This window comes from Anthonomus grandis, chromosome 9 (genome assembly GCF_022605725.1).
Source record: "Anthonomus grandis grandis chromosome 9, icAntGran1.3, whole genome shotgun sequence".
NCBI classification, from domain to species: Eukaryota; Metazoa; Arthropoda; class Insecta; order Coleoptera; family Curculionidae; genus Anthonomus; species Anthonomus grandis.
Genome location: NC_065554.1, coordinates 13,905,540 through 13,933,186, shown reverse-complemented (window position 1 = coordinate 13,933,186; position 27,647 = coordinate 13,905,540). Strand labels below are relative to the sequence as shown.

At 34.5% G+C, this 27,647-nt stretch overlaps 3 protein-coding genes across 12 annotated transcripts in view; 2 read left to right on the top strand and 1 right to left on the bottom strand.

The window, feature by feature from the left end:
* LOC126740101 (phosphatidylinositol 5-phosphate 4-kinase type-2 alpha) overlaps positions 1–15,860 on the top strand; it is a 28,287-nt gene extending 12,427 nt beyond the window's left edge. For 2 of the 3 annotated variants that reach the window (XM_050446002.1, XM_050446004.1), the window contains 7 exons: positions 1,698–1,836; positions 1,894–2,041; positions 2,098–2,189; positions 2,246–2,348; positions 6,478–6,717; positions 11,163–11,448; positions 14,125–15,860. In XM_050446002.1, the coding sequence (XP_050301959.1) occupies positions 1,698–1,836; positions 1,894–2,041; positions 2,098–2,189; positions 2,246–2,348; positions 6,478–6,717; positions 11,163–11,398 (958 nt within the window). In that variant the 3' untranslated portion in view covers positions 11,399–11,448; positions 14,125–15,860. The remainder of the gene's footprint in view (positions 1–1,697; positions 1,837–1,893; positions 2,042–2,097; positions 2,190–2,245; positions 2,349–6,477; positions 6,718–11,162; positions 11,449–14,124) is intronic. The other variant, XM_050446003.1, reaches the window with a different exon arrangement.
* LOC126740106 (fatty acid-binding protein, adipocyte) overlaps positions 1–27,647 on the bottom strand; it is a 484,513-nt gene that overhangs the window by 280,849 nt on the left and 176,017 nt on the right. The window lies entirely within an intron of this gene.
* LOC126740091 (uncharacterized) overlaps positions 22,440–27,647 on the top strand; it is a 46,227-nt gene continuing 41,019 nt past the window's right edge. For all 7 annotated transcript variants that reach the window (XM_050445971.1, XM_050445969.1, XM_050445973.1 and 4 more), the window contains exon 1: positions 22,440–22,695. In XM_050445971.1, coding sequence (XP_050301928.1) covers positions 22,552–22,695 — 144 coding nt within the window. In that variant the 5' untranslated portion in view covers positions 22,440–22,551. The remainder of the gene's footprint in view (positions 22,696–27,647) is intronic.

Below are 27,647 nucleotides of genomic sequence, written 5' to 3'. Positions count from 1 at the left end.
TATAGAAGGATTATATTTAAGAGGGGAAGCCGATTTAAAAGAAATTGTCAAAGCAGGATGATGCAAATCTTCGTCAATAAGCGGTGATATACTTTTGATGACACTGACGTCGAAATTTGAAAAAAACCAAGTCAAGAAGCCTATTATTAACATTTGGAATATTGTTAAACTGCTTAAAACCAAGGATCTCGCATAGGTTGGTCAAAAGCTTGCACTTGACACTGCTAGCTTCGGTTGTCTGATAAGACGGAACATTAAAATCTTCAACAATCATAATGCGTTGTGTGTGGACCAGATCCAGTGACATAATTGTTTCACACAAGGTCTCAAAGTCTCTCTTGGTCGTGCAAGGAGGGACATAGATTACAAATAAATAAAATACAAAATAACCATAAGTGAGCTTACAACCTAAAATATCTATAAGTGGTGTGAAGTTAAGGATGTCTTCCAAATGTAAATGTAATGTAAATATTGAAAATATAACGGTATTGAAATACGGAAAAATTACTGGTACTTCGCTCGAAAGGTATGGTACGACCTTACTGCGACGAATGTGTCACCTTGTTGGACCTGGAACCTTTTTATACCCATCGCAGGAATTTGGATGCCGACGACTCACGATCATCCTCGGAATCAATCGTGGGATAAAAATTTAATTGGGAAAACTTAATGAAAATAGAATTTTTCCTCTGAAAAAATAGAATTTTTCTCCTGAAAACGGTACGGATTTATAGGCTATGACCTATATATACCTTGCCACACCAGGCATGCACCTTCATTTAACAGGACTTCTCAAGGTAGGTAAACCTTGAAACTTGCAAAATAGAACATGTAAACAATGCAACAGCATGAAAGGAAAATTTCATGAAAATAACCGGAAAACTGGGAGCATAGTGATGAAAACCCTCTCAGTTTTAGGCATTTGTGGTTCTTTATTATCCTAAGAATAACCAGGGCTAAAAACAATGAAGGCCAACATAGTCAACGGAGAACTAAGTATAACCTATAAGAGATCGAACCTTTCCAGGATACTATCAGGCTAGAAACCTTTAAGTTGGTTTCTTTATGTATGTTTACAATTATAAACCCCTCATGACTCACAGGTAGAGCTTAAAATGTATCTTTTTGTTATGTAAATTATAAAATTGGAGGTTAAAATGTTAACGCAGCAAGATTATCTAAGTTGTCTTATAAAAGACTGCCTGGGCTTACCCTTATTATAAAATAAAGACAAAATCTTGTAACTTCGTTACAGAGTAACTTTTATTTCCAAATTAAATGGAGAATCCAACAGTTGACTTCTTATAAAGAAATATTTTATCATCTTGCAGATTTGAGGCAAAAAAGGACCAAGTCCCTCCGTATGTTACGCCACTCGCAATCTTTTTAAAAATTTACTTCGTCAGTAATTGACAATTCACTAGAATAACCTGCATGCGAAATTTAATTAAAATTATGCTGGTAGTTTAAAAATTATGATAAATAAATAAATAATTATTCTTAACTTTAACACCCTGTATCTTTGTTATTAAACATTTCTGAGAAATATATTATAATGAAAGTCTATTTCTTTTTAAATTCTCTATTACGTATTAAAATTAATGACGTTTAAACTGGATCACCCTGTATAGGCACTAAAATAAAAAGACTCTTTCAATTACTTAAATTTTGGATGACAAAACTTTAAAATATTATAGGTCCCAACCCTTACCAGATGACTCTGCTGGCAAAAGCGGAGCCAAATTTTACCAAAGCTATGATAAAATATTCATTATAAAAACTTTGACTTCAGAGGAAGTGGAAAGAATGCATTCATTCCTTAAACACTACCATCCTGTAAGTTCTATTAATTTTTCATTACTTATCTACTTAATTCTTCTATCTCTCTTTTAGTATATTGTTGAAAGGCATGGTAAAACTTTATTGCCTCAATACCTTGGAATGTACAGGCTAACGGTTGATAATGCAGAACACTACATCGTCGTTATGCGAAATGTCTTTTCAAATCATTTGAGTATGCACCGAAAGTTTGATCTTAAAGGTAAACCTGATAATCAAAAAGAGTTTCGAATGTATTAAAAAAAAAATAATTTACAGGATCGACAGTAGATAGAGAAGCCTCTGAAAAAGAACGGGAAAAGGAGCTGCCTACATTAAAAGACAATGATTTTGTAAATGAACAGATGAAGGTGAATATTAATGCTTGGTGACTTTTAGACCTTTTTTTAAATGTTTTTTTTCTCAGGTTTATATTGGTGAAGAGGCAAAGGCAAAGCTTATGGAGACATTAACTGCCGATGTGGATTTCTTAACTAAATTGCACCTAATGGATTACAGTTTACTTCTTGGTAATTTTTTCTTTTTATTTCTTACTGTTATATATTAAGTAGAGGGAGCTCTCTGTCGCATTGTTTATAATCTATTGGGTCACAACTTTGTTTTAAATCAGAATTTTCAGGTTTTTAGTTAAAAAATGCTTTTTTCTTTTTTTATAACTTAAAAAGGTGTTGACTACATTGAAGTCGCTCAAAGTCACCGTTTTGGTGTTAATAATTGTTCGTTTAATAGCGAAGAGCAGCACCTGAAAGTATTCACTTCATCATAATCAGATCTTCACACAGAAAAATCAAACGGAGTAAAATCGGGACTTCTATAATTGAGTTCGTATAAAATCGAGGTCAAGTTTGTTGGTAGTTCGAATGGGCGTAATGAATTACACTACACCGGACATTAATTTTAAATTAATGTTGTAAATTACATTCAGATACTACATATGGATTTTCTAATTCCTATGCATGTTTATTTCTAAGATTGTAGAAGCTCTACTCCTAAAATAAGCCTCTTCAGCTTATTAGGATGTTAGATTTACATACCTTGAGGATATTTGCTTTTTTTAAGTATACAAATACTCAAGTTTTAATTCTTAATTCTAGAGTAGAAGTTATTAAAATAAAAATATACTTCTTGCTGATTACAAGTTTAAAAGTAAACTTTAAAATTAATAAAGGCTCTATTTGATCAATAATTTTTTTTTTATAATGTGAACGAAAATTTAAAGCTTTTTAATTAGAAGTGCCATATCATTAATTTAAGATTCCAATATTTTTAAATGCAATATAAGTAATTTTAAAATAAAAGGACGGAATTGTAAATTTAATAAATACGTATTCTTTTATTTAAAGTTTCGAGATACTCAAATGTATCTTGATCACCTTATAATAAAGTGTTCATATCTTCCATTCAAAATAGTATTTGTTTTTGGTTTAATGTTATTGCGAACTTCTGATTGTTTAGAAGTAATTTTTTTATTCAGGGAGTCATTTGCTAAAACAATTTCTTGTGCTAATTTAATGTTGATGGCTCAGTTAAAGATATACTCGTATTCACTAACAAAAACAAAGGTAAGAACTCCAAGTGAGACCGTGTTACTAAATATATCTAACTTTAGAAGCTACACGTATTTCGCTCCTCCTCGGAACGTTATCAGGGCTAGAAATAAACAAAAAGTTTTACAGAAAGAACGCTTATAAAATATAAAAAAACTTTTTACCTAGACCTTTACCTACACAGATCGCATTGTACATCCCACCATCCATCACATCTGTAATTTTCGAGCAATTTCTGGATCAGTTTACACTTTTAATATCAAAGGTAAACCATAATGTAATAATAGTGGGCGATTTTAACTTGTCTGATTTCTCTATTGACTCACTTACAGGTAATCATGTTAGTCAAAAGTCTATTGCTGTGAATAATTTTGCTAACACTTTTAATCTTGTTCAGTGTAATCACATCCTAAACTATAATAACATTGGATCATTTGGATTCTTGTTTTATCTATCATTGGATCTTGTTTTATCTAACTTCACCTGTACTGTTTCGCGTAGTGACGTGCCTTTTGTCTTGAAGGATTTGCATCACCTTGCACTGGGAATTGATTTTACTGTCTCAGGCCAACGTGTCCATAATTTTCAGCTTAATAAAAACTTATCTCATTCTTTTAATCTTAGAAAGGCCAACTTCCATCTCCTTTATGACTCGATCCTTGAAGCTGACTGGTCTACTGTGTATTTATCCTCTAACGTTAATGATGCATGTGGAGCACCCTATATGATATATTGAATGGCATATTTGCCGCACACATTCCTCTTAAGCAGCAGCGTAGAAGAAGATTTCCAAATTATTATTCTCGAGAATTGATTAAGAACATTTATAGGAAAGAAAAGGCTTTCAAGGACTTTAAAATGTACAATTCTCCATTCTTTTGAAATAAATTCCATTCTCTTAGACGCCTTATCAAACTACAAATACGTAATGAATATAAGTTGTATATATCAAACACTTTTATGAGGGTGGACATTTTGCTCATGTACTTTAAGGTCGAAATTGTTTATCGAATTAATTGGTTTTTATTTCATGTTGTCGTCCATGGATAATTTTTAGAATGAGTTAAAGATACTTTAATTTTTTTTTTCGAAAACAAAGCCAGATATGAAGATAATATAAGATACGAAAAAGTTGTATTTTTAGTTGCTTAAATACAAAAATAAATAAAAAGCTGCAAAACAATTAATTATTGGCCTTGTTTTTTTCTCAACAATAAGCATGTGGTGCCCACTGACACGCCACTGGACCTAATAATTTTAATCTAGTTACAGCTAAATAAGCGTCTTATAACTTCAAATAACTGCACCAAATTTCAACCAAATCGGTTTAAGGATAGTTATAGTATTTTTAAAATACCGTTATTTTTTTGAACCTTCATCGCCCTGTATCTCAGAAACAAAGCAACTCCCGACATACGTTCATAGGAACTTTTTTTCATAAAACGACCTAACGATTCACCCTGTATAGTTTCGTACCGTAGTTAGGAAACACCCTGTATATCTGTTTCTGCTTTTTATTTTTAATCCAAAAACTAACATCAATAAGTTAAATTAACATTATTATATGTGCGAAAATGCGTGTAAACTTAACAACAGAGAATCGATGAATATGTTTGTAAATAAAACATCCCCCTTGCCTCTGTGCACATGTTGAACTCAAATAAATGTGTTGTTTAATAATTCTAGGGACGGAGGTTTCGGTTTTTTTTTTTACGATTCCTAAGAACCTTTCTTTCTACGTATTGGCATTTTCTTGTAGGAGCTAATTTTTGTCAGTCAGCTCCTCTATTAATTTTTTAAGATACTCGATAATATAATTTTTTTCCCTTGATTCTCTTTTTAACCTCATTCTTCTTGGCCATTTGCCAAACAATTCGTGTATTATCACTGAAAGCGACTTTTAAATCTGTTTTTTCCTAACCTACCTAATAGCAGAAAATACAACACATGAGTTTAGATATACGGGGGGACATTTACTTTTGTATTCGACAACAATAAATTTGGGCGATTTCAATATGCAGTGCTTTCATTTCAAAACAAGCCAACCTTAGGAACTTCTAAAACAAAAAAAACACCAATTTAAATATACAGGGCGACATTTACTTTTATATTTGACAAAGCTAACCTCACTTTGATATGTCAAATGGGAACATTCTCAAATATAAAATTAAGTGTCCCCCTCTATATTTAAATTGGTGTTTTTTTGTTTTAGAAGTTCCTAAGGTTGGCTGGTTTTGAAATGAAAGCACTGCATATTGAAATCGCCCAAATTTATTATTTTAGAGTTATTTTCGTTTAAAATTTCGGTTAATAAGCACCTTTTTTATGTAAAAAAATTGAAAAAGATTGTTGTCATATAAAGCCTAAGAATACTGAGATACAAAAAAGTTGAGACCTAATAAATTACTAAAAACATCACTCCTAATAAAAAATTGTATCTCAGTGAATGTCATCTTTTGGATATAGGTATGTTTTTTTTTATATAAAAGGTAAAAACACAAAATCTACAACATCACAGAAACATTTAATAAAATGACAAAGGTTACATGTTTCGCTCGACTAGAGCATCATCAGACCTATAATAATTAAGATGATGTAACTCGAAAAACGGAAAATTCAACAAAAACTTACCATAACACACATAAAAAAACTAACATATAAGCTTACAATAAAGTGGCACTATCTATGTACAAAGAATTTGTATATATATATGTTAGGTGTTTTGTGTATGTTATGGTAAGTTTTTGTTGAATTTTCTTTTTTTCGGGTTACATCATCTTAATTAATATAGGTCTGATGATGCCCTAGTCGAGTGAAACATGTGACCTTTGTCATTTTATTAAATGTTTCTGTGATGCTGTAGATTTTGTGTTTTTACTTTTTTTAAAAGTGTATGACCAGCATCTTTGGGATAATGGATGAATTTTTCGAGTTATAGGTATGTGTGATTAAATCGTGATATTTTTGCATAAGAGGGTGGATAGATTTTTCCATGGATTAGTGGATACCATGTATCAATAGCGAACCTGCTAAGAACTATTGCGTGATTTTTTCGAAACTGTCCTTTGTTTGAAACCGGGTCCTATTTTAGGCATCCACGAAGTAGAACGGGGCGAACAAGAATTGCAAAGGCAAAGAGAGTTAGAAGCTGAGAACCCTCCCGACTCTGATGAAAGCGAATCCGGATCCGGGTTAGAGAACAGGATGGGTCAGATGGGATTCAGTACACCTCCGGACTCGCCTAACGCAGTCTCTCATTACCTCAGGGAGCACAGTCTCCAATACGAAGGTAAATTTAGTAAAATTTACCAGTACATTAACACTGTTTCAGGTGAGAAAGACTGAGATATTATTTTTTCTGTTTTGAGTGCTTTTTGGGGCTTTGTTGCTTATTATGGGATAATTTTAGAGTAAATTGATTCAGTTATATTGTTTACATGTTTTGTTTGATGAGTATTTTTATGTAAGTATATAAAATATTACATTAAGAGTCGTTTTGGCTTTTGCTTGCTAAATTTATACAGACACTTAATTTATATTACAAGGTTGTTTATTAGTTCAAGAAGTATGGTTTTAATATCTTGTTATGTTTTTGACGTTTACAGCTAAAATTTTCGCAATAATTTAAGAAATTAATATAAACTTAAGAAACTATTACTTTTAATATTTCTTAGAATGTGTTCCAAAATCCTTTTAAGGGTTTAAACAATTTATTAATTTAACGAGCTTTCTGTTACCTTTTTAACCATTTGGAATACTCCAAAGGGAAGCACTTTAAAATTTATCGCCTTGCAGAAATCAATATTTATAAGCTGCTATATACAGGGTGCTTCAGAACTATGAGTTCAAACTTCTAGGGGTTTTCTCAGTGCAACAGTAGAAAACATGAAGTATAAAATAAAACAGTGAGTCCCCCATGTCCGGAAAAGTGAATGAATTGCCTAAATAGGATTTAATGCATTTAATTTTTGCCTTTTGTACATATCACAATATTTGTTCAAAAAGTCTTCCTCCTGGATTTAAACGTCGCACATGATTTCGGCGGACTTGACTAAAAATTTGATACTCGTTTTGAATGATTTCAAATGCTACTATAATTCGTCCAATTAAGTCTTGTTCTGTTTCTACTGGAGTTTCATAGACCAAAGACTTTACATGTACCCACAGGAAAAAATCTAGAGACTTTAAATCGGGTGACCTGGGAGGCCAAAAAAGTGCTCCATTTCTCCTGGCAATGCAACGGTGCCCAAACTGCTGAGCCAACTCCTCACGTACTTGTACAGCAAAGTGAGCCGGCGCTCCATCATTCTGAAACCACATTTGCTGTCAAACGTTTATTGGAACATTTTTAAGAAGTTCGGGAAGAGAATCCTTCAAGAAACGCCGGTAAATTGGTCCTGTTAACCGCTTAGGTAGAAGGTATGACCCAATTAAATAGTCATCAACAATTCCTGCCCATAGGTAGATAGAGCAACATTGCCGATGTTTCCTTCGAAAAATTGCATGGGGATTTTCTTCGTCCCAAACGAGGCTCTTCTTACCATTAAAAATACCGTCTCTTGTGAAATGGCTTCATCGGTACACAAAACACAGCGTAAAAAGTTTGGAGCGATTTGATGAAGAAGCCATTGACAAAATTGAACTCTCGGAAAGATAATCGACTGCAGTAAATCCTTGAACTTTCTGGAAGTGAGAAGGATAAAGTTGTTGCTTGTATAGCACCCGCCAGACGGAAGTATTACTCGTATTCATAGCAATGTGACGTGTGCTACTTGATGTACAACTTGTTGGCAACTCACTGAAGTACCTCTTCTTCAAATTTGTCCGTTATTAAGGTTTGAGCAACACCTGTTGCCTGTCTCGTTCGGGATAATGTTCTAGATAGAACCGTGCTTCTGCTCGTGCATTGCAGCTTGTTGCTCCGTATGCCAAATGCATATCCGCCAATCTTGATTGGTAAAGTTCTCCATTAGTTAGTTTAGTTAAATTTTTGCAAACTTACAACAATATTTTTACAACAAACAAGATAGTATGACTAAGGCGATATGGAATGCAGCTACAAAAAACAATCTCTGTTATCGTTTTTAAAGAGAAGAATACACAAGCCCCGGTAAATTGTTTAAAATTATTGGCTATAAAATTTTTAAACATTGATATTGACGTTTTGAACAATTGTTGTGCTGATATAATATACAAAAGATAAAAAATAAATGCATTAAATCCTATTTAGGCTAATCGTCTTTCTACATTTTAACGTGTCTTAGAGCCGTACTGACACTTCTCCGGACATGAGTCCCTATACGCAAATGTTTTCTTTTGTTGCACTGAATAACTCCTAGAAATTTGATACCATAGTTTTGAAACACCCTGTATAATATATTTAATACCCATGTATTAAAATGGAACAAAAAATCAAATGTTAAGTTGTAAATCAATGAACAAAATGTTAAGTTTGAACCACTCTAACTTTTGTTAGGAAAGAACGGCATGCCTCTTGCCTCTGAACATTGCGCTTGCCTCTGATTTGGGTCGTACTATAAGACGAGAAGTAGGACAATAACAAGCCCAAGTCACAATTTCAAAAGACAAATATTCTTTTTTGTTCTTATGCAGGTTAATACTTTGATTTCCGTACCCAATACAGCAGTTTGCCGAACGTGTATATCTATAATAATGCAAAAATCTAACATTGAAAAAAGTAATTATTAACTTACAACATAATGGCTATAAAACCTCTTTCGGCGAATGAAGATGGGTCTCTGCTAGTCACGTGACAGTTTCTATCTGACCAGTCATCTGAAACTACAATGCAGCTCTGATATATTGTTTATTAATGGTTATTACTGTAGAATCTTAAAGCAAACTTATAGTGGCATGGCATTTATTTTTAAATAAACCAATTTTTAAAAGTTTTTTTTTACGTACTTTCATTACTGCTATATTAGCTGCACCCCAAATACATATGCTATCATTGAACCTCGACCAAGCAGGTGACTTACAAACACCCATGATACTCTTAAGATACAGAACTTAAACATAAGTTTGGAAATTTTATTATTTTATTTGACACCATTAAGATGCTGTCAAAGAAAACTGCAAGACAAGCAGATTTTATCTTCGGAAACAAAAAAAAAGTCGCACGGTGCTAAATCTAGTGAGTATGGTGCATGTTCGAGCAATGGAGTGCATTTATTGGCCAAATACCGCTATACAGATAGCACGTTATGGGCAGGTGCGTTGTCCTAGTGTAAAATCCACGAGTTGTTCTTAAGAACTCGTTCTCGCAGTGTTACCAAAACGGACAAATAGTAAGTCTGGTTCAACACTCTGGCCCTCTAGAACCCATTCAGTCATCACGATACCGTTAATGTTAAAAAAAAAGAACGATCAACATTGCCTTGAATTTTAATATGGACATCCTTTCCGCGATTCAGGCATCTTCCAACGCATCTATTTCGTTTCAAGATCGTATTGAAAAATCCAGGTTTTGTCGCAAGTTGCATGTTTTTCATCAGTCCGGGATCTTTTTCTAAGCTTTCAAGAAAATCTGGGCAGACCTGTTCACAAGGGCTTTTGATTAGGAGTCAGGTTTTTTACCAACTTCGCACATTATAATTATGCAATGTTTAATTCCTCGACTAAGATTTTTTATTTTCTTTATTGGCATTGGCAACCCGAATGATTTCCGAGACTCATTCGACGATCTGGACGCACAATTTAGTTGATTTTGGTCACTGTTTCCGGAGTTGAAACAGTGACAGAGCGACCTGGGCGCTGGTCATCTCCAGTGCTCTCTCGGCCCTCACTGAAGCGCTTTCACTCTCAAAAACACACGCTTCCTGCAACAATTTATAGTACTCAGTATCTTTTTCAATTTAACGAGAAATTTGAAAAAAAAAACATGTTTTCGTTTTAAACCACTTGTCTAAACGATATTTTTTAGTATTTTTACATTTTTTGGTAGCTTTAAGTATCCATGCATAATTATATAAAATTGTTTATGTTAGTCAATCAAGGTGTTTGCGATAGATTTTAAGCTCACGTTTGTTACAAGCTCGCAAGGTCGTAATTGGCAACTAGTTGAAATTATGATTACGTTCCTCATCTTGATTTTATAATTACCACGAATTGTTATCTTAAGATTGGTATAAATAGTTAATTTTTGTGAATAAAGCACTATTGAGTTCTACACCCAGTAGTCTTTCATTGCTCGACCTACAACGGCCAAGCCACCTTGTCTTAAACCTAAAGTGACGCTGCTCTAGGGTAGTAGGGGAAAAAAAGGTTTAGGGAAAAGCCCTAGATTTTTTCATGGTCTTTCCAATGTGGTCTGTCTGTTGTCTAGACTGCACAAATACTATAATAGTGACGAAAACGTGTTTTGGTACATGAATAGAGAAGATTTTTAGCTATTCAACGCACGACTCGTTTTTTCCTCGCGCTTCTAAGGCGCCCTCTAGGAGCCCAGTCTCATTATTTAATAGCCAGATAAACAGAAAACCTAAACATTATAATATTTTTTAACTTTGACTTGCACATATTATCAACAACCTAAAGACTACATTTGGTTTATATGTAGTTCTCCTGGCAAAATGGTAATTGAACTGTATTCGTTTTCTATACCATTTTTACTTTATAACTGTAATTACAAACTTATTTTAATTTCATCTTATTACCCGATCTTCAGTCTTAAATATTATTAATTTCTTGCACAAATAAATAGCCTTGTAGATAAATCAATGATAATTTTCCAATACTACTTAGCATTGTTTTTAGGAGGTATTATTCCCGAATTAGACATCTATGCCATACCATCTTGCGAGTCAGCACCCGTCAAGGAAATCTACTTCGTGGCCATAATTGACGTGCTGACACACTACGGTGTAAAAAAACAAGCGGCAAAGGCTGCTAAAACCGTCAAATACGGTTCGAACGTCGATGGGATAAGCACCTGTGATCCGGAGCAATATGCCAGACGATTTATCGATTTTATGAGCAAAGCTATCGAATAGGGCTGTTTTTCTTTGGCGTTAATTGAAGCGGCATGACTTACGGAGCAAAGGCAAGTAAAATAGAACTATTGGTTTTTGGCACATCATTTATAACAGTTGTTTTTTTTTCTTGTTGTTGAGTTCATTTTCTCCACCTGTCCGTTGCTTCGAAAGTGTTATGTTACTTTCATGTGATTAATTAGATGGATATAAATGGTTTTTTCAATTTTAACTGAGAAAATTTAGTAGGTGGTAAAAATCGCTTAATAATAACTTTTGCAAAATTCGTGATCAGAGTTTTATGATAAAAACAGTTTTTATAGGTTAAAAAGATTTGCTTTTCGAGAAATAATTAAAATACTTTTAAATGCATGCCTCTTTACCTAAAACAAGGTTTAAGTAGCAAATAATTCCGTTTATGTTAAACTACAATTGCATGAATGATTGATTACTTCCAGATTTATTAAAAACAAACAATAGAGGGTTAATCAAAAGTCCTGCAAAAAATTCATATGTCTTTAACGGTTTTATTTTTAGCAAAACAGTGAAACACGAAAAAACACTTTTAAAGTTTGGCGACCTTTTTTGTCTATTTTGGACCTTGCTGTTTCAACCCCTTGAGACTCTTGGAGTGTAATGAAGTAATATAATGATTAAATGGCATTGCTAATAGACAAAATTATCGATTTTGGACTCAAGAAAATCCAATCTGAATACACGAAGCACATACCCAGTATCCTAAAAAAGTTAATGTATGAGCTGGCATTTGCAACAATAGAATTTTGAGGCCATACTTTTTCGACAATAATCTTAGATATTTAGATTTTTTGTCGTTTGATTTGATTTTCTTCTTTAGTCTCCACATTTTGGTGTTAATGTTCGCAGGCATCTTGAGGCATGTTATTTTCCGGACCGTTGGATTGGTCGATGAGGTGCTATTGAATAGCCACCTAGATCTCCTGATTTAACACCGCTGGATTATTTTCTTTGTCAAGTTAAAGGAGGTGGTCATTTTCAAAGCATACATCATCGATAAATCACGGAGGTATGCCCATTTTGTGTTTACTTTAATATACGTCTCAATAAAAAGTATGTCAGGGTCATTAGGAAAATCGAACTTAATGGCTTAAACAATGTCAGCAGGTAATAAAAATTATCTAATGAATACTCTATTTAGTAACTTTAATTTTTACAAAATATACTGTCGAAATTATTCCGACGTGTTTTTCTCAAAAACAACTGATTGAAGAAATATGAATTTCATGCGGGACTTTTGAGTAACCCTGTATGTTTTATAGTAATGGAGTTCACTTTACTTACATACGTGTAGTACTCAAGTCACAAGTGACTTCTAGAGATGGACTTAAAAAAGATATTGATTTATTGCAATACATCCTGTACTAACACTATGCAGTTCGGCACGGTATTACAATTATTGTTACAAAGACACACAATTAAATTATATTATCCATACAACCATTAATAAAAATGTGTCGCTCACAAGACGAAAAGTCCACAATGTTAAAAAATATGTTGATTTGTAACAGATCTTGTGATATTATTTTGCAGAGGGATAATTGTGTAAGTGTTACTATTTTTCATGTAATTGAATAGATTTCTTCAGTAAACTTCTCTCGTTGCTTGCTATATTACGAGGGCGGGTCAATAAGTCCGTGACTTTCCCGGCCTTTAATGGAAATGGCAACTCTGCACCTGTCAACAGAGAACTGTCAGTTGACGCCTGTCAAAATTTGAACCAGCTGCGTCATTTAGTTTGTGTTTGACAGCTGTTGATAGCAGACTACCACTCGTTTTGAGAAGAAAATGGAAAAAAGTGAATTTCGTGTGCTCATTAAACATTATTTTTTACGGAAAAAAACCATCACTCAAACCAAGGCTAAGCTTGATAAATATTATGGGGACCCTGCACCATCTATTTCCATGGTAAAGAAGTGGTTTACTGAATTTCGATGTAGCCGTACAAGCACGGAAGATGCCGAACGTTCTGGACGCCCAGTCGAGGTCTCTACATCCAAAACAATCGAAAAAATTCAGGATATGGTTTTAGCCGATCGGAGATTGAAAGTGAGAGAGATTGTGGAAGTCATAGGCATCTCACATGGTTCAGTAGTTTCAATTTTGAATGATAATTTGGGTATGCGAAAGCTTTCCGCAAGATGGGTGCCGCGTTTGCTCACAATCGACCACAAACGCAACCATGTGACAATTTCCCAGGAGTGTTTGGCGTTATTCAACCGCAATATGGACGAATGTTTGCGTCGTTTCGTCACCGTGGACGAAACGACGCTTTTTTATTAGGACATCGTGATATTAGCTTTAAAAATGTCGATGAAAATATATATTTTTCCAAATGTGACAACAATGAATAATTGTTGTTATTGTCAATGATATTATTTACTTTTAATATTTGTACCCTAAATATACCCTTAATATTTGTATCTGGCTAAGAACTATCCTTAACACAATAAACACAGAATAGTAATACTTTTCTTATTATTATGCGAATTCACTGCCATGATATTAAACTAAACGATAAGCAAACTCGCCAACCGGCGCTCAATCGTGAATTCACGTTCACAGGTTATATTCACAGTGAATAGAAAATCGCGTTAACAGTTATACCTGTGAATTCAAATTCACGACTTAGCTCAAGTCTATTGTTCCAACAACTTAGTAATTAATCATTTCTAACAATTGTAAGTTTCTAATATGTCTGCCTTTTTCAGGTCTGCCTCACATCTGGAGAGAGAAGATTGATAATAAACGTGTCTAATATTTGTATTTTTTTTTGTTTATGTTTATATTATACAGATTAGTTTTTTCTATTTAATACTTGGCAAGGTTAGAGTGTTAATGTTTTACAGTAATATTTGTAACTCCTTTTTTTATTTTTCTTTTCTAATAGAAAAATTAGGGTGTATAATAAATAATTTAAAGATTTAATCTGAAACAATGGTTGTGTTATAGGAAAAGCAGTATTTAAAAGATTTGATAAGCGGACAGATCTTAAGAATTCTAAGATATAAGTACTATACTATTAAAAGTACAGCTTATTAAAAAAATGGTGCAAAAAATTAAAGGAATCCCTTTGTTGTTGAAGTTGCATTAAAAAAAAGAGTGTTAACCGGAGTTTTCATTTATTGGTTATAGTTTTGGACCCATCAAACGATTCTGTTGTACACCCTATATTATATTATCGCTTCATATTTGTTAACCATATTTCAGTTTCAAGACAAATGGTCCATTATTGTTCTAGATTTTCAAAAAGTTGCCTTTTTCTAATCATACTAAAATACTTATGCCGAAAAATCTTACAATAATTAAAGTATATATATTAGTTAGCTAAAATCCTTAAAGAATTTATAAAATTTCTTTGAAGAAAATATCAGTACAATACTAGTTAGAGTCGTGTTGATGGATAACGTAGCTTAAGAATGCTAAATCGTTTCTCTTAATATGAGATTTGTAGTTTTAGACTTCGTAACACAATTATAATGGATATTTGGTTAGTCACAAAACATGTTTAATTTTATTTTTTTACAATAGGTTCGTAGTTCCAAACACACCAAAAGAATTTAAACGCATAATTTGTATATTTTTTTGTAAAAGGGTGAAGTAAAGGGTTTTAAAGTAAAAATACCTTTTATGTTAACTCCAGCAATATCATATCTAGTCTATACATTTGACCGCAAAGCTTAAAAAGCACGCGAAAATGTTTTTAATATTTGCGCCACTAAGGGTAATTGTTAAGTCTTAGGATAGTTTGCTTATGCTCGAAAAGCAATTTTTTTACATCTAAGGAGTTTAGCATAATTAAGAAATAATTTTAAGAACGTATTTTCATTTAATTCTCTATCAAGCGAAAAACTTGCTAGAACTTATATAACTATGGATGTTTTTAATGAGTTTCCTTGAAGAACGTTTTAAAATTGAACTAAAAATGTCTAAGTAACTTATTAAATTCAACATATATTTAGTTCAATTTACGTAATAGTTCTTATAACAAGTTTTATTTGAATGTTCTATTAAATAAGTGCTTTTTTAATGTCTTATGAATATTTCACAAGAATTACCTTATTTCAACCGTAAAAATACTTTACTCATTAAAAATAAGGGCACTACTGTATGTTTACTAAGGTATACTCATATTTGTACAGGATGGTTTTCCTCCAAATATACTTTATTATAATAATTTTTTAAACTTTAAAATGGCTACTGTTTATGGCACCCACCTAGTGCTATCAAATTCCAATAATTGGCTCATTCCATAATGTAAATAAGTTATAATTAATAAATAAATTCCTTTTATGATAAATTAGATTTGTACATAATTATAAGATACTGCATCTTTGTGATGTCATATTTACAAACTTTTGTATAATTTTATGTTATATTTTGTATTTCTATTTGTTATTTTATTTGTAATATGGCTTATATCTAAAATATACGATTTGCAATTTTAGTTTTGCTTTTATTATTATTTTTTTTCTTAAATTTGCTCTTTATAACGTAGATTAACTATCACTACTATAGCATCGGAAGGTTCTAACTATATTAATTATAAACACTTTTGTATTCCTTGCTAAATTTTTCAATGTTTAGAAACTTTTTAATAAAAACTGTGACTGTTCAACAACAACTTGTTTTATTATGAAACTTATTACAGTTGTACCGGGTGTACAACTAAGAGAGGTCGCCGGCCATATCTCAGTAACTAGTTATCCCTCAGCATAGGGGAAAAAATATTTCTTATAAAAGTGGCAAAGAGAAATTGTTGGAAATTATTTACAAGTTCGTACGATGGCCGCTAGGGGGCGTAATAGAACATTGAAATAGAAAAAATTAGTTATATTGAAAGTGAATCCTAGAGAAGAATGATGCCATTTTGAAGTACGATAAATTTTAAACATTTTTTATTTCAAACTTTTTTTTTTAATCTGTCAAATAATAGGTGGGGGAAGGGTTGAATATTTATATCTAAAATTGTTGATAACTTTTGATTGGCTTAACCAATTTTAACGAGCTTGCTTTTGTTTTCAAGAATAACTATCAGGCTTTTATGTGGTATAATTACTTAGCCGACTTAGTTGTTTTGTTGAGCGCTAGAGGGCGGTTTGTGTTATTTTGGACTTTTTCAGCGATTTTCTGGGAAATATTAAATACAACGATGTAATTTTTTTCATTTAGGCTAAAAGGGCATGAAAAACATAAAAACTGGCGCAAACCGCATTTTGATATCTTATTTTACTCCGAAATTATAAATGAAAATGTTTTTGAACAATGAAATCTGTCGCCGCGCTGGCATTATTGCGTCACATAGTTAATAGTAAGCTTTGGAAACAAATGAATTTGATAAACATTTTCGGGGCCACCATAAAACGTTTATGATCGATGTCCAATGTAACGTCGAAGACAGTTTTTAAAAATGCCAAAAGTAATTCCAAACGACATAGCTTTTGATATGCTAGCAGTGTATTTTGAGTTAATGCGAAATGCACGCATTGCAGCCCGTATATACGCCCAAAGATATCCTGACAGAAGACACTATAATCATAGAGTCTTTACCGGTTTAGCTACCAGGCTAAGAAATAATGAAATATTAATTATTCGTGGCAATATTCAACGAAGGCGAGGGCGCATAGAGGCAAACGTTATAAATATTTTGGCATATATTGAAATAAACCCTCACATAAGCATCTGAAATATTTATAGAGAATTGGAAATGTCCCTCGGTACAGTAGAAAATATTCTGAAAGAGCACAGGTACCTATTTTTATTTGTTACAACACTAATAAGCATCCTAATATCTTATATTTATTGGTTTTTACTTAGACTTCATCCATATCACGTGGTTCTGCACCAAGCGCTTCTCGAAAAAGACTTTGATAACAGACTCCATTTCTGTCATTGGCTGTTGAACATGGTTACAGAAAATACCTGATTTACCTCGAAGATATTATGGACAGACAAGGCATCATTTAGCAGTGATGGTGGTGTAAACCTGCATAATCTACATTATTGGGCAGAAGAAAATCCCAGTTTAATCCACGAGACTCAACACGTCGATTTGGAAACAAGAGAGCAAATAATTTTCCAAAATGATGGTTGCCCTGCACATTTTGCAGTTCAAGTTCGCCAATACTTAAACAGGCAATATCGTTTGTGGAAAGAAGAAGGAAGTATATTTCCTTGGCCTGCTCGATCCCCAGATCTGACTATCCTAGATTTTTATCTGTAGGGAAGGATTAAAGATTTAGTTTTTTGCCACCCCGCCCACAACACAGAACGACATGCAGGATCGAATACGCAATGCAATAAATTTCTTATCCACATCAGAAATCCAGACAGCGGTTCTGTCAACAACAGAACGACTTCGGCTGTGTATTGAAAATGAAGGAAAACAGTTTAAGCATCTACAAGTAAACGCGAACCAATCGGCATAGATAAAGATTTTTGAAAAGAAACAAAAAAGTTAACCTAATTTTTAGACTTAAATATAAATAGCGTTGTTATATCTCGATCACCTTGTTATTAAAATTATTCGATTATCAACAATATCCTAAACTTTAAGCGGACCCTGGAAAATGGGAACGCAACTGGACCCTTACGCAATCTGAAAAAAAGTTAATCTGTGGCTATTGTTGCACAATAATTGATCAATTTTGTGGGAGTATAACACGTGCATTTGATCTACCGAATTATGATATTCTGTTAGTAATTTTATCCTATTATAGTTTTGAGGTTATCACCCAGGCTTTAATTAGGTAATTTTTATGTAATAGGACACAAAAAGTCACACTTGATGGTAAATTCTCAAATCTTCTGTCCATTTTTGTTGGCGTTCCTCAAGGAAGTGTCTTGGGTCCTCTTTTTTTACGATAGACAAGGCATTTTAGTAAATCTTTTAAGTTTTGTAAACATCATATGGACGCTTATTACACGCAAGTATTACACTCATTTAGGCCGGAGGATGTTGCAGAGAAAAATTTTAGGCTTAATTTAGATCTTCAACTCTATATGCAGTATCTGAGGATCACTTACTAAAATTAAATCTCTTAAAGTCAGTGACCTTACTTTTCTGCAGCGAAAAACTTCGAGAAACCTTTTCTAATGAATTAAGTCTTACCATTGGACAGTCTATTATCTTTTTTAAAAACTCTTCAAAGAATTTCTAGGGTTAATAATTGATAATTAACTTAAATTTGATGAGCATGTTACATCCTGTATTAAAAAGTCTTACTCCGCCCTAAAATCCTTTCTCCCCTCCTACATTCTTTAAAAAGTAAAGCAAAGGTTGAATTGTGTGATGCGCTAGTGTTATCACATTTCAACTTTGCTGATAGCGTTTATGGAGCATACTTAACAGCCATTCCAGCAGTTTTTCATTATTCCATTATTCGTTCATTAGACGGCACTGCAGCAAGCAGTTGAACAGTTGCGAGCATTCACCAGTAGCAGTATCTACAGCGTGAACCACCCACTTTACTTATTAACCAGAGAAGACTCCAAAGGACAAACTGCGGAGAAAAGCGTCTACTCGCCCCCTCATTGTCAGTGGAAGGCTCAACCAACGCCGGAAGAAAAAAGAGGAGAAGCAAAAAATGGACCTATCCGACGGATACCTAACCGATAGGTCAACGAAAAGCGAGGACTGCAATAGATCGAAAAGCAGAGAAGAGAGAGCGGGGTAGGGCTTCGGGTGACTCCTCAAAATAAAAAAAAACCCGGCAGAATCCTGCATCGATCCTAGATTGTCCAAATCCAAACCCCGACCTGGGAGCTGCAAAAGCGCCACCTCACAGTGCGGAGCTGAGGCAAAGTGAGGAACGTAAAAGGAAACTCGAGGAAGAAATTCAGGAAAGAGATTTGCGAACTGAGAGAAGGGAAAATAAGATTTACGAGATAAAGCTCAAAAACTCGCAGCTCACCGAGACAGTACATCTACTAGAATACAAGATAAACTCGATGACCTCAGAAAACCATTCTCTCAAGACCCAGATCTCCGACTTGAGTAGAAAACTCGAGGAGGTGTACCATAACATTGACTAAAACTTTAAACTAGAAGAAGTAGAAGGCCCACGGACCTCATCAGGTTCCTCGTCCCGAAAGATCAAGACGCTGTGTTTGAGATAGAAAACCTTTTGAACATTAGGGTCCGTGTCGAGCGGTTAAGGACACACACCATCGAGAACAGGAAGCAAATTGGGCAGTGTCATCGTTGCCAAGAATATGGACACGTCATGAGCAATTGTAACGCAAAACCGCGTTGTCATAACTGCAACGGCAATCACTTCAACTGTGACAAAAACAGAGCAGCCCCGGCAGAGTGTTGCAATTGCGGTGGAGACCATCCGGCGAGTTATTGACGCTGCCCAAAAAACCCCAATATAAAAAATGTAAACAAACAAAAAAGCTTCGCTGAGACCTTAAGAAAAACGACCGACACGGATTCTAACACCAGGAGGGCGGAGCCAAAGGATGGCACTTCATTATTATCACATATGAAACGTCCCGAGTTTCCTATCAAAAACACAAACCTCTTAAATCTGCTAAGTTTGCCTGATGAGATGTTGGGAAAAAATCGACAAGCTGATGGCAAAATTAGAAAAGCTTAACTCAAACCCGGCGATCAAGCTTCTTCTAGGAGTTGAGGTATAAGTCCTGACAGTGTGCATTCGTTTCCTTCTTAGTGTGTTTAAATCCCAATTCCCCACATAAAACCCAATCCGAACGCCAAATAACCCAAAACAACGCTGAAAAAAAACACCGTAAAAGACCGGTTACGTTTACACCTCCGTCCGAGCTTTTCTCATCAGCCAAAAGTCCCGTATTCTGTGGGGGCTTGGCTGCTCCGCAGGCTCGCGTCCAATAACATCACACCCAGGCCTTATAAGTAAATGCAACCAAACCTTATCCCTATCAGGCGATTCATATGTCCGAGCGAGTCAAAAATCCAAGCACCTGGATGCGACCCAGAATCATAAAAAGATGGCACCTAATCTCGATGAAAGAACGATCTCAAAAGACCGAGCAAGTTTCTAGGCCGGAAATAACAGTGCAAACAAGAAGGAGCATACTTAAATACAGCTGAAGTTAAAAAAGTGCTTGTATAAGATTTACATGTGTAATTAGACGATGGCAGCGTGCTTCATAAGCTCAGGAAGCTTAATTGGCTTTCGATGTACAACAGGAGAAATTTGCACTCAGCTTGTTTTTTTATAACACTGTTAAATATAAATGTCCTATTTATCTTAATAAAAAAGTGTTTTTCCGTACTGATATTCATAACCTTAACATACGTAGGAAGCATATTTTTACGATCCTCAAGCACAATAAAAATCTTTTAAGGAAAGATTTTCATATAACATAGCCTCCACCCTCATTAATTTTGATATTAATGAATTTAATTTATCGGTTGGCAGTATTAAAACTAGGATCAGGCAGCAACTTCTTCGGCAACTTTAGTTATCTTTCATAGATTCATAGGTGAGTTTGACTTCCAAAGAAGAGGAAAGGGACTTTATTCTGGAGTGTATAGAAGTGTACAAAAATTTGCCAGCCCTGTGGAATGTGAAGCCGAAACTATTTTGTCGTATAGTAATCGACAAACGAAAAATACGACCATTTACTTGGCAACAATATGACCATTTACTTGGCAAATACAGACAGAAATATCCTGAAGCAGATAAGGGTCAATTAGTAAAAAAGTTTAACTCATTACGTACCAATTTCCGAAAAGAGTTGAAGCGAATAAAGGATACCTAGTGAGTGGGACAGGGACCGATTATATAGTGGAACCTACTTACAAAATAATGTATGCATGGTCTGTTGAAAATCTTGTTGAAATTTTTTGCCAATGTGTGGACAGGAATTGTGAATGGAAAACTTGTTGGACCATTTATCTTACCAGACCGTTTGACGGGCGATGTTTATTTGGACTTTTTGCAAAATAATCTGCTTGTTCTGTTAGAAGACGTGCCACTGAATATCAGGCAAGCTATGTGGCTCCTGCAGGATGGAGCACTTGCCCATTTTAGACGAGAAGTGAGCGAATTTTTGGATATAAGTTACCCAAATCGGTGGATTGGCCGAAATGGACCAGTTGCATGGCCACCAAGGTCGCCAGACCTAAATCCATGTGACTTTTTTTGTGGGGGTATATGAAAAGTTAAGTTTTCAAGACGCCTATCGACACACAAGAAGAACTAATAGAACATATTGAGCAAGCTGCGGCAACAGTTAGACAAAAACCGATTTCTCTATTGCGTGCTGTTACGGAACAGTGGTTACGTCGAGTAAATCGTTGTGTTGAAGTTATTGGTGACAATTTTAAACAACTTATTTAAATTAGAGAGGACCGTATTGGACTCATTTTATAACATTTTGGCAATGCATTTTTTTATTTTTCCGAGTTCTATACACAGTTAAAAAAAAAGTATCAACTTAAAAATCACCCTGTATACCTATTGCTAGTTTGCCCTCGGCTTTTTTTACTGAGTCTAGTTGACATTCTGGCTTAAAATGCAATTTGGTATTTCCCAAAACAATCGTTGCGTTGTTGTTATGCCGTTTGCTATTTGCATGATTTTTCAAATCAAAGTATTTATTTCCAATTGTGGTCATACAAAATTTACACTTTGCCAATTTACCGTTGGTTGTCAAACCAATAGTGCAATTTTATTAAACAAACCGGGGGAATCACCGAACACGGCTTGTTCAAATATTCAGAGGGCGCTCAACACCAGCGCATTGACCGAAACGAATTGAACGAATTTCCCGCTGCTTAGTACCTACAATTTAGCATGGGCGTCCGAAAAGTAAGATAGGAAACATATAATTTATTAAACCGCCAAAATCCGCTTAATTATAAAATTAGGGTAAAAATAATTCTGCTAAATTTAGCGGCCAATCCGCTAAGTTGGCACCACTGTCGGTTACTGCCGGTGCAACCCGGTGTATCGACCGGTGAATTATGAAAAGCGCCTAAAGTAGGACGGTGGTCACATAAGTGACAATTTTGACAAGTGACAATAACAATTTTTCAATTTCAATGGCTGGTTGCCTGGGGGCAATCAAAATGTTGTTTTTTTAATGCATTATTTTCTTCAAATAAAGTTATAGATAATTCACACCACCATAATATTCTTTCGGCAATGGCTAATAATACAGGAGTATGCAGGACATGCTTAACACTCATCCCCAACAGAGAACCTTGCCATAACATTGATGAAGAAAATACAAACCTAACCAATGTAAAAAATATCCGAGAAATGATTATGTTGTGTGTTCCGGAAATGGTAAATATTTTATAGTAATAGAATGTAGTATAAGGGACAGTCTGTTTTGCCATCTAATAGAACAGTTATGTTTTCTCTTTACCCCCACTGGTTCTTTCTGTAATAATCTGGATTTGTTGGGAGTCAGCAACCCCCAAGATTCAAGTTAGTTTTAGAAATAACTTACTTTTTCTTTAATTATTAAATAAACTTCCTAAATTTGTCTGTTTTATTTATTTTCTTAAAATTAATCTCCGTAAAATATGTGCCATATTCCTTGTCAAAACTCAAAACAGAAGTTTTCTCAATTTAAATTCTTATTTAAATTTATACTGCACTGGTAAACTTGTGAAACCCTAATTAATACCTAGTATTTAAAATAATATTTAGAAGATAAAGGATAGGATATTTGAAGTTTATGTAATATGATTTAATTACCATTATTGCTAAAGAATTCCTATATACAAATCTGACTTTAGAGATGAAGTTGAGAACTATGGCCCAATTACTATTTCTAAAGTTTTTGAATTAATTATTTTTCAGCATCTGGTTGCATTTATTTATGTCAACATGGGTTGTTCTTGCCAGAAAATCCCAGGTTAATATTTATGCAGATATGGAGAAAGCTTGATAGAGTGAGATACTACAATTTTAAAATTTTTGTTGATGTATCTTCATATATTTTATGCCTAGTTTAGTCAGATCTCAGTTGTCGTTTCCAGTATCTGGAAATTAAAGGTTTAAAGTCATGTGTCTTTTAAAGTACTTATGGTATTCCATAAGGCTCCAATTTTCCAATCCAACCACTCATGTTTTTGGTTGCTATCAATGATATGGTTTGCAATATTAAAAATACAAGGGGTTATATTTGCCAACAACTTTAAATGTTTTGTTCAGATTTAATCAAAGAATGATTGTCAGAAATTGCAAACTTTGTGATGTAGAGTTGGTGTGAATTAAATAGCTTCAGTAATGACTGACAGCAAATTAATAAGCTTAATTAGCTGTTAGTAAGTGTGCTTGTCATTCACCCTAAATGGTAATCCCATAATTTTTAATTAAACCTTAAATGGAGAACAACTTCAAAGAGTACCCCAGCAGAAAGATCTAGGAGTAATTTTTGGAACCACTCTTTCATTTTCTGAACACATTTTATCTAGAGTAGAAATTTTCAAAAAATCTGTATTAATTTATTACTAGAACCACAGAGGAGTCTTCATCTTTTTGATAGTTTGGTTTTGCCAATCTGAGAACTATATCTTGTATATACATTTTTTTGTTTTCCTTTTCTTTTCTTTTAGTCTTACTCAAATTTCAAGATACTGCTAATTTACTCCAAAAAATGTTTTATTTAGAAGATAAATACAAAAAGTTATTTAAAGACTAAATTGAACAAAGCTTTTTATTGTCAGTCATAGTAAAAGCTATTTGAATAGTATAAAAAGATTTTAACTTCTTTTTGTGTTGGTGTTTCCCTTGGATTTTCTTCATCACTTTCATCTGAAATTTCCATAGATTATTCTTGTTCTTGGTTTATTGCACAGCTAACAATTTCATGATCTGTTGGAATTTGGCTGATAATCAAGTTTTCATCAAGATTTGTAAAATCATCCTCCTCATTTTGTGCAAAATTCTCTGAGGCTGGTCAATACAATTTTTATTTGTATCAAGTCCAATTTTCTTCCATAAATTTGAATTTACTAGCACTCATAAAAATTATCGTTTAAATCATCCACTTTTTTTTATACAGGGTGGTTCAGAACTATGGGATCAAACTTCTAGGGGTTGTCCAGTGCAACAGTAAAATCCATTTGAGTATAGGAACCCATGTCCGGAAATGTGTCACTAAGCCACTACGGCCCTAAGACGCGTTTAAATTTAGAAAAAATATTAATTACCTAAATAGGATCTGATGCATTCATTTTTACCTTATGTATATGATACCATCACAACAATTGTTCAAAATGTCTTCCTCCAACCTCAATACACCAATTTAAACAAGATTTCGGCAGACTACACTAAAGATTTGATCCTCATTTTGAATGATTTCAAATGCTGCTGTTATTCGTCCAAAGTCTAGCTCTGATTCTACTGGAGTTTTGTAGACTACAGACTTTACATGTCCCCACAAGAAAAAATCGAGCGACGTTAAATTGGGTGACCTAGGAGGCCAAGAAACTGCTCCACCTCTGGCAATCCAACGGTGCCCAAACAGCTGAGCCAAATACTTGCGTACTTGTAAGCGACGTCACGTGTGCTATTTGATGGTTCATCTGCAACTCGCTGAAGCACCTCTTCTTCAAATTCAACCGTTCTTACGGTTCGATCAACACCAGTATCATGCATCTTGGTCTTAAACATGCCTGTCTCAGCGAGCCGCCGATGAACCGCAATAAACTTTTTGTATCCAGGATGCTGTCGTTCGGGATAACGTTCATGATATTATTATAACCGCGATGCTGCTCGTGCATTACAGTTTGTTGCTCCGTATGCCAAATGCATATCCGCCAATTCTTGATTGGTAAAGTTTTCCATTAGCAATAAATAAGAAGACTACCACATTCTTGCCCTAACTAAAAACTTGGCTGGATCCTACAGTCAACGACGGTGAATTCCTTAGCTCCAACTACTGTGTGTATAGAACGGACCACAACACTAGTAACAGTTTAAAAAGTAGAGGCGGGGGTGTGCTCCTAGCAGTGAGCAACACCCTAAAATCCCATCGTTTGCCAACAACTGACAATTCACTTGAAGAAATCTGGATCTCTGTGCGTCTTGGTGATGGCGAGGATTATTGCATTGGCTGCATTTATGTCCCTCCTTCCATGGATCTATCTGTGTATGCAGCGCATTGTGCCTCTGTTACCAAAGCTTGCGAGAGCTTTAATAATGTTCTTATTGTTGGTGACTTTAACCTTTCTAATATTTCATGGTTACCTAGTGATGATCATTACGGCTTAACCCCAAATAATGTTACATCTGATGAAGAAAATCTTTTATGTGACACATTCACTTTTCTAGGTTTAATGCAGCTCAATGCAGTGGTTAATGATCATGGAACAATTCTTGACCTTTGCTTTTCAACTTTTCATTCCACTTTAACAACTAAATGTAATGGTTTAGTCGGGTCAGATCCTTACCATCCTGCTCTTGAGCTGCAAGTACCCAATAGTAAGTCCAATTACCTGGAACTACCTATAACATATTTTTACAACTTTAATCAAGCAGATTTTGTGTCTATAAATAACTACTTTTCTACATACAACTGGATGTCTATAATTGTTAACTATAACTTAAATACCACTGTTGCAAACTTCTATTCTGTTGTTTATGATTGTTTGAATCTGTTTGTGCCAATAAAAAAACACTCTCCCAAGAAACATTATCCACCATGGTTTTCTAGAGAACTAAAAAGTCTAGTTATTCAGAAAAAAATAGCACATAGAAGGTACAGACAGTCAGGATCGAATACTGATTACTTAAGTTTTAGTGTTCTGCGCTCAGAATGTCGTTCATTATCTAGTGAATGCTACAGACACTACATTGAGAGAGCCGAAAATGCAATAGAGAACGATAGCAAGACCTTTTGGAAATTTGTAAGACTTCAGTCCAATCAAAGCGATTCTACCGTTCCAGATGAGATGTTCCTTCATGATCTCAGGGCCGATACTGGTATTTCTATTGCAAATCTCTTTGCCACCCACTTTTTATCTGTATTTAACAAGCATACTAACCCTTCTAATGCCTCTGACGGTCTCGATACCTCATGTAAATTTAACCATATCAACCACGTGTTCCTTAGTGCTACTACAATTGAAACAGCATTAGCTAAACTGGACAGCAGAAACGGAGCGGGTCCCGATGGAATTCCAAACAGGCTTTTGAAAGAATGCAGCCATTCCCTTTTCCTTCCACTTTTTCATATTTTCAATTTGTCCCTAACTTCTGGAACTTTTCCAGAGAACTGGAAGCTATCTCATGTATGTCCTATTTATAAATCTGGGAACAAGAGTGACATAACTAACTATCGTCCCATTAGTATCCTCTCTGCAATTCCTAAGCTGTTCGAGCACTGTGTAGAGGTGGTTCTATCTGGCACATTTCAGGAAATAATTGGAGATCAACAGCATGGATTCACCAGAGGTCGTTCTGTGGATACAAACTTGTTTGTTTTTAGCAACTATATCTTCAAATCTTTTGCCGACGGTAATGAAACACATGCGATATACACGGACTTTAGTAAAGCCTTCGATAGGGTCAACCATAATATTCTTATCTCTCATATTTCAGATCTCGGCATCAGCGGTTCTCTTTTACTTTGGATCAAGTCTTATCTGATGGATAGAGAGCAGCGTGTTAAAATTGGTGGTTTTTTGTCCAACCCATTTTTGACAACTTCAGGGGTCCCTCAGGGCTCCCATTTGGGACCATTGTTATTCAGTCTCCTTATCAATCACCTCGGCTCCCTACTGGAGTCTGAGTTTTTGCTCTTCGCTGATGATTTGAAAATTTTTCGGCGGATTTCCTTCTCTCAGGATCACATGGTGCTTCAGAGAGATATAAACAGAGTGTTTTCCTGGTGTAAGTCGAATGAAATGTCATTGAATGTTAAGAAATGTGGGTTTATGAGGTTTACTCGTTTAAGGGTCTCCCCTCCTTGTCAATATGTTATTGATGGTATCCTCTTGAAGGAGCTTGACTCAGTCAAGGATTTGGGTGTCTTTCTGGACCCGAGTCTTACTTTCTCCCACCACCTCGAAAATACTGTAAATAGAGCTAATAAACTGCTTGGTTTTATTAAAAGATCTTGCAAAGACTTTACTAATGTGTCAGCATTGAAGACACTATATATTTGCCTGGTGAGATCTCTTCTCGAATTCTCCAATATTGTTTGGTCACCTCATTTTCTGATTCACATTGAGAGGCTTGAAAATATCCAGCACAAGTTTATCAGGTTTGCCAGATATACTCTT